At 41.3% G+C, this 12666-nt stretch overlaps 1 protein-coding gene across 2 annotated transcripts in view; it reads left to right on the top strand.

Annotated features, from left to right (window-relative positions):
- The window catches only part of DSCAM (DS cell adhesion molecule), a 570150-nt gene that overhangs the window by 357392 nt on the left and 200092 nt on the right, over positions 1-12666 (top strand). For both annotated transcript variants that reach the window (XM_069760714.1, XM_069760715.1), the window contains exons 15-16: positions 10750-10917; positions 12519-12589. In XM_069760714.1, the coding sequence (XP_069616815.1) occupies positions 10750-10917; positions 12519-12589 (239 nt within the window). The remainder of the gene's footprint in view (positions 1-10749; positions 10918-12518; positions 12590-12666) is intronic.

A 12666-nucleotide genomic window follows, 5' to 3' on the forward strand; every position in this document is an offset into this window, starting at 1 on the left:
ATCAATACCAAAAATAGACAGGCCAGAGTTAAATTTGCAGAAAAACTCAAGAAGCCAGCTCAGTTCTGGAAAAGTATTCTATGGACAGATGAGACAAAGATCAACCTGTACCAGAATGATGGGAAGAAAAAAGTTTGGAGAAGAAAGGGAACGGCACATGATCCAAGGCACACCACATCCTCTGTAAAACATGGTGGAGGCAACGTGATGGCATGGGCATGCATGGCTTTCAATGGCACTGGGTCACTTGTGTTTATTGATGACATAAGAGCAGACAAGAGTAGCCGGATGAATTCTGAAGTGTACCGGGATATACTTTCAGCCCAGATTCAGCCAAATGCTGCAAAGTTGATTGGACGGCGCTTCATAGTACAGATGGACAATGACCCCAAGCATACAGCCAAAGCTACCCAGGAGTTCATGAGTGCCAAAAAGTGGAACATTCTGCAATGGCCAAGTCAATCTCCAGATCTAAACCCAATTGAGCATGCATTTCACTTGCTCAAATCCAGACTTAAGACGGAAAGACCCACAAACAAGCAAGACCTGAAGGCTGCGGCTGTAAAGGCCTGGCAAAGCATTAAGAAGGAGGAAACCCAGCGTTTGGTGATGTCCATGGGTTCCAGACTTAAGGCAGTGATTGCCTCCAAAGGATTTGCAACAAAATATTGAAACTAAAAATATTTTGTTTGGGTTATGTTTATTTGTCCAATTACTTTTGACCTCCTAAAATGTGGAGTGTTTGTAAAGAAATGTGTACAATTCCTACATTTTCTATCAGATATTTTTGTTCAACCCTTCAAATTAAACGTTACAATCTGCACTTGAATTCTGTTGTAGAGGTTTCATTTCAAATCCAATGTGGTGGCATGCAGAGCCCAACTCGCGAAAATTGTGTCACTGTCCAAATATTTCTGGCCCTAACTGTACATAGAAATCACAGGACCCTATAGCAAAAGTTCTAATCCCCCCCACCAAACAAAAAAGTGCATGTGTGTATGTAAGGACATATACAGTAGGTTTTAATAGGGGCATAATTACTGTGTGTGAGGCGCAATACATGTCCTTTTCCTGATTTATAAAAGTTGATAGATATGATACCACAAAATTATATATAAATATCATATCTACCAACCTTTTTAAACCTGGAAAAGCACATGTATTGCGCCCCATACACAGTAATTATGTCCCTATTGAAACCTCTTAGCGCTCTCACCAGCAATACCCCTTGTATCACTTTTATAGAGAATGATGATTCCAAAAATGCTCTCACCTACACGGTCACTAAACTTGGTGTCCCTGAGTGAATCCCCCCACAGTTTCACTCTACACATAAGGTCTAGAATGTAAAGTATGATGCCCCCACATCGCCCTACTCAGTTTGAGGTCTAAAACAGCCTCCTACTCAGTATGAGGACCCCTACACAGAATGAAGGCCTTCAGAGTCTACAGCCCACTCATATTATGGCCCCCACTAGGCCCTCACATAGTATAATGCCCACACCAGCTCCCCACTCAGTATTATGACCTCCACCATTAACCCTCTTAGTACAATCCCCCCGCACTCAGTATTATGACCTCCACCAGCCCCTCACTCAGTATAATTTCCCCTCCACCCCCACCCACTCAGTATAATTGTCCCCTCCATCCATTAAGTATGACTAACCTCACCAGCTCCCTATTCAGTAAGATTGGCCCCCACCAGCCCTACATTAATAGTGATTGGCCCCCATTAGTGCTACATTAAGTGTGATTGGCCACCATTCAGTAAGATTGGCCCCCACCAGGCCTACATTCAGTATGATTGGCCACCATTCAGTGTGATTAGCCCCCACCAGCCCTACATTCAGTGTGATTAGCCCCCACCAGCCCTACATTAAGTGTGATTGGCCCCCATTAGTGCTACATTCAGTAAGATTGGCCCTCAACAGCCGTACATTCTGTATGATTAGCCACCACCCAGTGTGATTGTCCCCCACTAGTGGTACATTCAGTATGATTGGCCACCATTCAGTGTGATTAGCCCCCACCAGCCCTACATTCAATGTGATTGGCCCACACAATTACTGACATAAAAACAAAAAACACTGCTCGCCTCGTCCCATCTCCGCTCTGTGCAGTGTGAATACTGAGGCTCCACACTACAGACGAGGTGTAGTGACGTCTTCGTGCCTGCAGATCACGGAGTCTCAGACTCACCAGCGCAGGGTGAATGGTGGATCCCAAATCCTTCAGCTCCGCCATCCCCACTTCTATTCAATGATATCAGCGTCCGGAGGATGGACATACCTTTGAAATTATGATGAGCGGTGCTGCCCCTCCCCAAGTTATGGGCCTCATAGCGGTCATGTGGACAGGAAACCCGAAAACTGGCATAAAACACTTTCACGGCTCTTGGTGTTTTCACCCCAATTTTAAGCAGCTCCACTAAAATAGGCCTTGTTAGAGAGAAGATGGGACATGGCTAGCCTCGCCTCGCAAATTCAAGGAAAGTGTCGGCGTTACTTCCAGCCATAACCTCTAATCAGAGTCACAGTTCTGATGAGCCGCACGTCACTGATAAATGTGCTGCATTCATTAGTCGCTTACGACTCTTAATTAATTTGGCGCATCTTACTGCTACACGCCCCCCATTAAGACAAAACAAGGCTTTTTTTTTTTTTTAAATTATTGTAATTTTTATTTAAATACATTTTTCAGTTTTTATAGGAAAAGAAAAAAAGCCATTTTAAAATTTTCACTATAATCTGTAGGTTGTCAACCAATATTGTTCCACAATATTACTTTAACTTCCTGTTAAACATTTTCAAGTATATAAAGGGTAAAAGTTCATGAACGAACAAGCATATAGGCTCAGACAAAAGGAAAAAGGGGGACATGATATAGAATGTTGTGTCCTATTAATATCCATCTCACAGAAGTCATATATTTAACATGTCCCAAAAGAAATCCCAGGGAGACCAAACCAGGTTAAACCTCTGTACAGTATTGTTGTTAAGGGCCGCCCGGTATTCAGCGTTCCTGATATCCTTGATGCGAGAACATGCAGTAGATCTAGTGGGAAGGTGGAGAGGTTTGCTTCCAATGGTAGGAAATCAGACAGCGTGCTGCTGTCAGCAAATGTAAAAGCAATGTAATGGCATGTTAAAGATAGGTATGCATGACGCATGCAGATGATACGCTGCGCACAGAGACGCAAATGTGAAACCACCCTAAGAAAGTAAAAAAAAAAAAATTAAATATTTTTTTTTTAAATCACAAAAAAAAGAAAAATTTAATCAGAACACCGAACAAAAAGTGGAATAAAACTCAACCAAAAAAAGACAGATGTATATAAAAATGGTACCGCTGAAAACATAATTTTGTCCTGCAAAAAACAAGCCGCCATACAGCTCCATCAGCGGAAAAATAAAAGTTATTGTTCTCAGAATAAAGCAATGCAAAAATAATGATTTTTTTAATATAAAATAGTATTTTTTTGTCTAAAAGCGCCAAACCTTAAATTGGGATAAGTCCGCCCTGATGCCTCTTTCTCATATTCCAATGTTGCGTCTCGAAACTCTCTCGGCGTTGCCCATTGTCTCCAATTTCAAGTATCTGGGAATCTATATGTCTCAACATAGCAGATTTGATTTACACTTTAATATTTACCCATTAATTTATCTGGTAAAATCTAAATTTACTACCTGGGATAAGCTCCCTCTCTCTGTGGCTGGTCGCATTAATTTGATCAAAATTATACTGCTCCCCAAGTTAAACTACTGCCTTCAACATAGTGCTGTCCCAATACCTAAATCCCTCTTTGCGACTCTAAATTCCCTAACCACGTCTTTTATATGGGGGAAAAGTAGGCCTAAACTTAGGTTATCTACTCTGCAGAGACCGAGGCGGGGGGAAGGAGCGGCTTTGCCAGACTTCTACTTATATTATCTAGCCAGGCAGGTTAAAATGATAAATAAGTGGATGCCCAATAATTCTAATTCTCTCCCTAATTCAGAGAGTCATCTGCTTTATTCTGCTCGGATTGATTGTCCACTGGGGTTTTTGGAGATGGAGAGGGTCGGTGTTCCCCGTTTGCTACCTTTGCTTCGGTTGGCAAGATCAATATGGAGTCAAATAAAAAAAATAGCCAAATTTGTTGATATAGTGGCAGAAATGCCACTGTGGAATAACAGTTATTTCCCGGGATTATTAGGCCACCCATCCACGGAATTTTGGATATCACATGGTGTTCTCTCAATAGGAAATGTACACAACCAGGGTTTTTTTTACCTCCTTTGAACAATTACAAAATACCTATAACATCCCAAGATCCCAGTTTTTCCGCTATCTACAGTTGAGATCAGCCTTTCAATCACACGTGTGAAATATGGGTGCGGGTCGAGCCATTTCATCTCTTCCATTGATAGGTATTCTCAATACACAAGGTCCTCAAGGACTTATCTCCTCTTTATACACTTATCTATTATCCATAGGAGAGGGGTCTACTATAGATTCTATTAAGAAGAGGTGGGAGGGGCTTCTTCCAGATACACTGGGGGAAGAATGGGAAGACATTTTGGAATCTCCAACTAAGGTTTCCCCATCAATTAACAATCAGATGACTCAGCTGTACATAATATATCAATCCTATCTGACCCCGACTCGTCTTTTCAAGATGGGCCGTCTTCATTCGTCAGATTGTCTGAGATGTCACTTAAGTGATGCGGATTTTATTCATATGATATGGAGATGTCCCGTTATCTCTCATTATTGGAAAGAGGTGACGACATTGTTGACATCCTTGTTGCTGATTCCTGTCCCACTTGAGCCATTGACCTGCTTATTTGGGGTGTGGGATGCGGAGGTTTGGGACCACCACACTGGGATTTTTTTGCGAGAGACACTGTTCCTGGCGCGAAAGGTACTGGCGCTGAGATGGTTGGGTGGTTCTTGCCCATCTCTTAGAGCTTGGGTGGATTTAGTGAACTCAATTATCCCGTATGAACGGACATTATATCAGAATAGAGGATGTCCAGATAAATTTGAGAAAATGTGGGGTAAATGGAACTCCTCTCATCATACTCTAGAATCTATAATACTTTAATATATACGTAGGAAGTGAGGTCTGTGGTTTTGGAGACAATGCTTACAGGGTGAAATTTATACGGAACTTTCTTTTGGTGGCGTTCTTTTAGTTCTTTTAGTAGTTGATGTAGTTAAGGTTATATAATAGGATACTTGTGATTGACATGCACCGTTTATTACTCTTGTAATACTACGCATTGTAACGATCCACACTGTATGTCATAATGGATAATGACAGAAACAAATGCAAATGTGTGTATTGTATGATTTATTCTGCAATTTATAAACGAATCTAAAAATAAAAAAAAAGCGCCAAACCTTACAAATTATAAAGGTGGTATTGCTGTAATCTTACGGACCCCAAAGAATAAAGTTGCCTTATCGATTAAAAAACAAAAAACAATTCCTGAATTGCTGCTTTTTGTTAATTCGCCTCCCAAAAACCGGAATAGAAAGCGATCATAAAACTTCATGTGCCCGAAAATAGTACCAATAAAAACATCAACTCTTCCCACAAAAAACAAGCCATCACATCACTCTGACAAAATATGGAAAAATTATAACTTTCAAAATATGGGGATGCAAAAATTTATTTTTGCAATAAAAAGCGTCTTTTATTGTGTGACAGCAGCCAAACATAAAAAAAACTATATAAATCTGGTATTGCTGTAATCGTACTGACCCGAAGAATAAAGTCGCCTAATCACTTTTTTTCATTCTGCCTCCCAAAGATCACAGTAAGGCTCGGCTCACATTTATCCTGCACTCTACGCAGAACGCTTACACCGGGGTTTCCATGTTAATCATAGTGAGTCAGATGGAGGCAATGTGGACGCTATCTGGTCTTTGATTTGGCCATTTCCATCTTTTTAGGCGTGCACAAAAACGCGGTCTGCCACAGTTTTGTGCACTTCGGAAAAGAAGGACACTGCTCAACAGAGGCCAGACAGAGTCCAGACTAACTCTGCTGCCTCACTATAGTGAATGGATCCCTCTGGGATTTCATCTGAATCACATTACTTGGAGATTTGGGTGGAATACTCACAGTAAGTAATCAGTGTAGAGCACAAAATTTAAGTTAAATATTCCCAATAAAAGCTTCAACTCAATCTACAAAAAAAGCCCCCTCTCAGGTCTGTCATCTGTGAACGGAAATATAAGGGGCTGCTGGTTGTTTCTGGAAAACACCCATGGAGTGAAAATCATCACTACACCTATTGATAAATTCTCAAAGGGGTATAATTTCCAAAATGGGCTCACTTGAGGGGGGATTCTGCTCTTCTAACACTTAGGTGCTCTGTACTTTAAGTCCTCAAACTATTCTAGAAAAATCTTTACTCCAGGAGGCAAATAGCGCTCCTTTCCTCTCGCGTCTCACTGTGTGGTTAAGCTGTACTGTACAGCCACAAATGGAGAATATCCACATTCAGCAGAAATTGTGGGACAAATTTTTGGTGCCATTTTTACCCATTTTCCCTTGTGAAAATGTAAAAGGGGTATTCCATTTCATAGAGTATTGTCATATACAGGTCCTTCTCAAAAAATTAGCATATAGTGTTAAATTTCATTATTTACCATAATGTAATGATTACAATTAAACTTTCATATATTATAGATTCATTATCCACCAACTGAAATTTGTCAGGTCTTTTATTGTTTTAATACTGATGATTTTGGCATACAACTCCTGATAACTCAAAAAAACCTGTCTCAATAAATTAGCATATCAAGAAAAGGTTCTCTAAACGACCTATTACCCTAATCTTCTGAATCAACTAATTAACTCTAAACACATGCAAAAGATACCTGAGGCTTTTATAAACTCCCTGCCTGGTTCATTACTCAAAACCCCCATCATGGGTAAGACTAGCGACCTGACAGATGTCAAGAAGGCCATCATTGACACCCTCAAGCAAGAGGGTAAGACCCAGAAAGAAATTTCTCAACAAATAGGCTGTTCCCAGAGTGCTGTATCAAGGCACCTCAATGGTAAGTCTGTTGGAAGGAAACAATGTGGCAGAAAACGCTGTACAACGAGAAGAGGAGACCGGACCCTGAGGAAGATTGTGGAGAAGGACCGATTCCAGACCTTGGGGAACCTGAGGAAGCAGTGGACTGAGTCTGGTGTGGAAACATCCAGAGCCACCGTGCACAGGCGTGTGCAGGAAATGGGCTACAGGTGCCGCATTCCCCAGGTAAAGCCACTTTTGAACCATAAACAGCGGCAGAGGCGCCTGACCTGGGCTACAGAGAAGCAGCACTGGACTGTTGCTAAGTGGTCCCAAGTACTTTTTTCTGATGAAAGCAAATTTTGCATGTCATTCGGAAATCAAGGTGCCAGAGTCTGGAGGAAGACTGGGGAGAAGGAAATGCCAAAATGCCTGAAGTCCAGTGTCAAGTACCCACAGTCAGTGATGGTGTGGGGTGCCATGTCAGCTGCTGGTGTTGGTCCACTGTGTTTCATCAAGGGCAGGGTCAATGCAGCTAGCTATCAGGAGATTTTGGAGCACTTCATGCTTCCATCGGCTGAAATGCTTTATGGAGATGAAGATTTCATTTTTCAGCACGACCTGGCACCTGCTCACAGTGCCAAAACCACTGGTAAATGGTTTACTGACCATGGTATTACTGTGCTCAATTGGCCTGCCAACTCTCCTGACCTGAACCCCATAGAGAATCTGTGGGATATTGTGAAGAGAAAGTTGAGAGACGCAAGACCCAACACTCTGGATGAGCTTAAGGCCGCTATTGAAGCATCCTGGGCCTCCATAACATCTCAGCAGTGTCACAGGCTGATTGCCTCCATGCCACGCCGCATTGAAGCAGTCATTTCTGCCAAAGGATTCCTGACCAAGTATTGAGTGCATAACTGAACATTATTATTTGTTGGTTTTTTTGTTTGTTATTAAAAAACACTTTTATTTGATTGGATGGGTGAAATATGCTAATTTATTGAGACAGGTTTTTTGGGTTATCAGGAGTTGTATGCCAAAATCATCAGTATTAAAACAATAAAAGACCTGACAAATTTCAGTTGGTGGATAATGAATCTATAATATATGAAAGTTTAATTGTAATCATTACATTATGGTAAATAATGAAATTTAACACTATATGCTAATTTTTTGAGAAGGACCTGTAGTAAGGTCACTTTATCATTGTGGGAGTCTAATCTCTGGAACTCCCCACTGATCCCGAGAATAAAATGTTCGCAGAGTTTGTGTAGTGCGGAGTCCTCCACTAACTTTTCTCTGTAGAGGGCTGACACCCATCCATGCTTGAAACTGCAGCGCTGTTTGTGGAGGGAAAACTTAGAAAGGAACAAATTCTCTAAACCACAACTACACCTTCTTTATTGTCAGGATTAGGCCACGTTCACACGTTCAGTATTTGGTCAGTATTTTACATAGTTAAATTTTGCATTCAAAAAGTCAAATGGAGTTCCTTCCCTTTCGAGCCCTGCTGTGCGCCCAAACAGTAGTTTCCCTTCACATATTGGGTATCAGCGTACTCAGGAGAAATTGCACAGCAAATTGTATGGTACAATTGTAAAGTTACCCTTGTGAAAATGCAAAATTTGGGGCTAAAAGTACATTTTTGTGATAAATTTTTATTTTTTACGGCTCTAGAATATAAACTTTTGTGAAGCATTTGGTGGGGGTCTCAAGGTGTTCACTACACATCTAGATATATTCCTTCAGGGGTCTAGTTTCCAAAATGGGGTCACTTGTGGCGGATTTCCACTATTTAGGCACATCAGGGGCTCTCCATTTGCAACATGATGTCCGCTAATAATTCTAGCAAATTTTGCATTCAAAAAGTCAAATGGCGCTCCTTCCCTTCTGAGCTCTGCCGTGCTCCCAAACAGTGGTTTACCTCCACATGTGAGGTATTAGCATACTCAGGAGAAATTGCACAACAAATTGTACCGTGCATTTTCTCCTGTTCCCCCTGTGAAAATAAAAAGTTTGGGGCTAAAAACATTTTTGCAAAAAAAAAAAAAAAGTAAAATGATCTCTTTTTACTTCCACATTTCATTAATACCTGTGAAACACCTGAAAGGTTAATAAACTTCTTGAAAGTGGTTTTGAGTACCTTGAGGGGTGCACTTCTTAGGGATATAGGTCCCTCAAAGTCCTTTCAAATGTGAGGTGGTCCCTAAAAATAATGGGTTTGCAAATTTTGTTGTAAAAATGAGAAATATAACGTCCTAATGAAAATTATGTTTCAAAAATGGTGCTGATGTAAAGTAGACATGTGGGAAATGTTACTTAATTAATTTCTGTTACATAAAGGTACCTTCGCATATAACGATTTTGTTAACGATATCGTTGCAACGTCACGCTTTTTGTGACGTAGCAATGATCCCGCTAACGATCTTGTTATGTGTGACAGCGACCAACGATCAGGCCCCTGCTGGGAGATCGTTGGTCGCTGGGGAATGATCAGGACCTTTTTTTGGTCGCTGATCACCCGCTGTCATCGCTGGATCGGCGTGTGTGACGCCGATCCAGCGATGTGTTTACTTGTAACCAGAGTAAATATCAGGTTACTAAGCGCAGGGCCGCGCTTAGTAACCTGATATTTACCCTGGTTACCATTGTAAAAGTAAAAAAAAAAAACAGTACATACTTACATTCCAATGTCTGTCACGTCCCCCGCCATCAGCTTCCCTGCACTGACTGTCAGCGCTGGCCGTAAAGCAGAGCACAGCGGTGGCGTCACTGCTGTGCTCTGCTTTACGGCCGGCGCTCACAGACAGTGCGGGAAGCTGACGGCGGGGGACGTGACAGACATCGGAATGTGAGTATGTATTGTTTGTTTTTTTTTACTTTTACAATGGTAACCAGGGTAAATATCGGGTTACTAAGCGCGGCCCTGCGGTTAGTAACCCGATGTTTACCCTGGTTACCCGGGCACTTCGGCATCGTTGAAGACAGTTTCAACAATGCCGAAGTCGTTCCCCTCATCTTTGGTCGCTGGAGAGCTGTCTGTGTGACAGCTCCCCAGCGACCACACAACGACTTACCAACGATCACGGCCAGGTCGTATCGCTGGTCATGATCGTTGATAAGTCGTTTAGTGTAACGGTACCTTTACTCTCTGATTTAAGGGTATAAGAATTAAAAGTTTGAAAATTGCAAAATTTTCAAAAAATTTTGTAAAATTTCCGATATTTTTATAAAAAAAAAGTGCAAGTCATATCGAAGAAATTTCACCCCTATCATAAAGTACCATATGTCTCAGAATCAGTGGGATCTGGTGAAGCGTTATCGCTACATAAAGTGACAGTGGCCTGAATTGTATTATTTGTTCATGAAGGTGAAATCAGGCCGGGGATTGAAGGGATTAAGATCAACATTTCCTTAGTTTACTTCCATATTGCTTTAGTAATACAGATTTTTCAACCAGCTTTATTAATATGTTCTGATTTTTACAAATGGCAGTACAGTAGAACACTAGTCGTGAGGCCTCGCCCTTAAGATCCACAGGTGTAATATCAAATATGTCCTTTTCCATCCTAAGTGCATATGGGGTCCGGAGGCCTCAGAAAATAGTAAGCAGGACCATAAGGGTGGGTTTCCACAATGCGGACATCATTTTCAGATTGTTCTTTCTGGCATTATAGCTGCCATCTTGGCTTTTTTTGTTATGTTCACTGTGTTCTTCTCTCTTTACAAGACTCGTGGGATTCCGTCCAGAGAACCAAAGACGTCTCACCTCAACTCAACCAGGCGACCATCATCGACCTCCACCCATCCTCCACTTACAACATCCGGATGTATGCAAAAAACCATATAGGCAAGAGCGAAGCCAGCAATGAGCTCACCATCACCACTGAGGAAGCCGGTACGGGACGCTGGCGACATCAGCGTGAACCATTATATACTGGGCATGTAGGATAGTCACCAGTTACTGCTCTTAGGCCCTTATTAAAGGGGCAGATAAAGGGGTCATCATGTCACAGACAACCCCATTGTCAAAAGTTGACAAACCTCTGCACAGCTACACAGACAACTAAAACATGCAACTCTCATACAGCAACAAACAGGAGTAAATATTTTAATGATTCCCCTTAAAGTACAGAATATTAGAATATGTAGCCATATGATGACTGTTAGCCTCATTTTGGGGTACATGTATGGGGAAAATGTGATGTGTATCTTTTTTTTATTTTATTTCCTGTTCAGTATTTTTTATGTTTGCTTTTTTGTTGTATTTTCAACTTTTACACAATAAAAACACTTATATTCATAAAATAAGTATTTTTGTGTTGCTGTAGCCTAAGGCTGTGTGCATGCGTTCAGGATTTTTTGCATTTTTTTAGGCTGTTTTCTGCTATAAAAACTCGATAAAACCGCTAAACAAACGCTTACATTAAGCATCCTATTATTAGAATGCAATCCGCAATTTTTGTGCACATGTTGCGTTTTTTTTTCCGCCAAAAAACGCATTGCGGAAAAAAATGCAGCATGTTCATTAATTTTGCTGGTTTTTTCGCGTTTTTGCCACTATATTATTGAATTGGGGACGCTCTGGGGAAAAAAAAGCGAAAAATTTGCAAAAAAAAAAAAAAAAACAGCACTAAAAACGCATGCGGTTTTCCTGCAGAAAAAGTCCGGTTTTGTTCAGGAAATTTCTGCAAAGAATCCTGACGTGTGCACATAGCCTAAGGCTAACGCAATGTCCCAAAAGGGATCGCGTTAGCCGATCCTGCTAACGCAGATCCCCAATCTGCGCTAGCGAGGGACGGACCGCGAACGCTGCTTACAGCGTTCGCGATCCGTCACTCAAATGATGGCACATCGCTAGCGCACGCCCAATGTGGGCGTGCGCTAGCGATGCGTTCGCCATTACAGGCAATGGCGGCGTTAACGGACTACGTTACACCACGTTATGCCGCGGTGTAACGTAGTCCGTTAAATGCGGTCACATAACGCAATGTGATGCTAGCCTAAGGCCCATGAGATTTGTATATTTCGACACGTGGCAATTTGTTTGAGAGTCAATGTTTGTTTTTTGTTTTTTACGAAGTTTTTGATCACTTTTTATTTCTGTTTTTAGGAGACGGGATAAATAAATTAAATTAATAAATTATTACGGCATACAATGTACTGGAAACCTGAAGTACAGCATATACAGTACATGTTTTTAGTGTCCTATTGGACATGACCCATGTAATCTGCTGGTCCAGATAATACACTTCAATACACACTACACATGTGATCCTTATATCAGTCAGCACTGCCACCTAGTGGTAATATGGGGAAGTTCTTAAACACAAGGTGCAGGGTAAAAACTGGAGACTGTACGTTATGGATATAGTAATCATTTGTTTATTCAAATAAATTATGAGCTTTTCATAGTGTTGCACAGTTTTACTGATAATTTATACCAGTAACTGATATGCAGAATAAAGGAGTTCTTTTATTTTTCCCTATCTTTCCCAGCACCTGACGGCCCGCCTCAGGAAGTCCAGCTCGATCCAGTGTCCTCACAGAGTATCAGGGTTACCTGGAAGGTGAGTCATTTACATTTTCACTTATAGATGAGAGATTCAGAGGGTTAAAGGGTTATTCACATCTTGATAAGTCTGTA

Source organism: Ranitomeya imitator, chromosome 3, assembly GCF_032444005.1.
Source record: "Ranitomeya imitator isolate aRanImi1 chromosome 3, aRanImi1.pri, whole genome shotgun sequence".
NCBI lineage: Eukaryota > Metazoa > Chordata > Amphibia > Anura > Dendrobatidae > Ranitomeya > Ranitomeya imitator.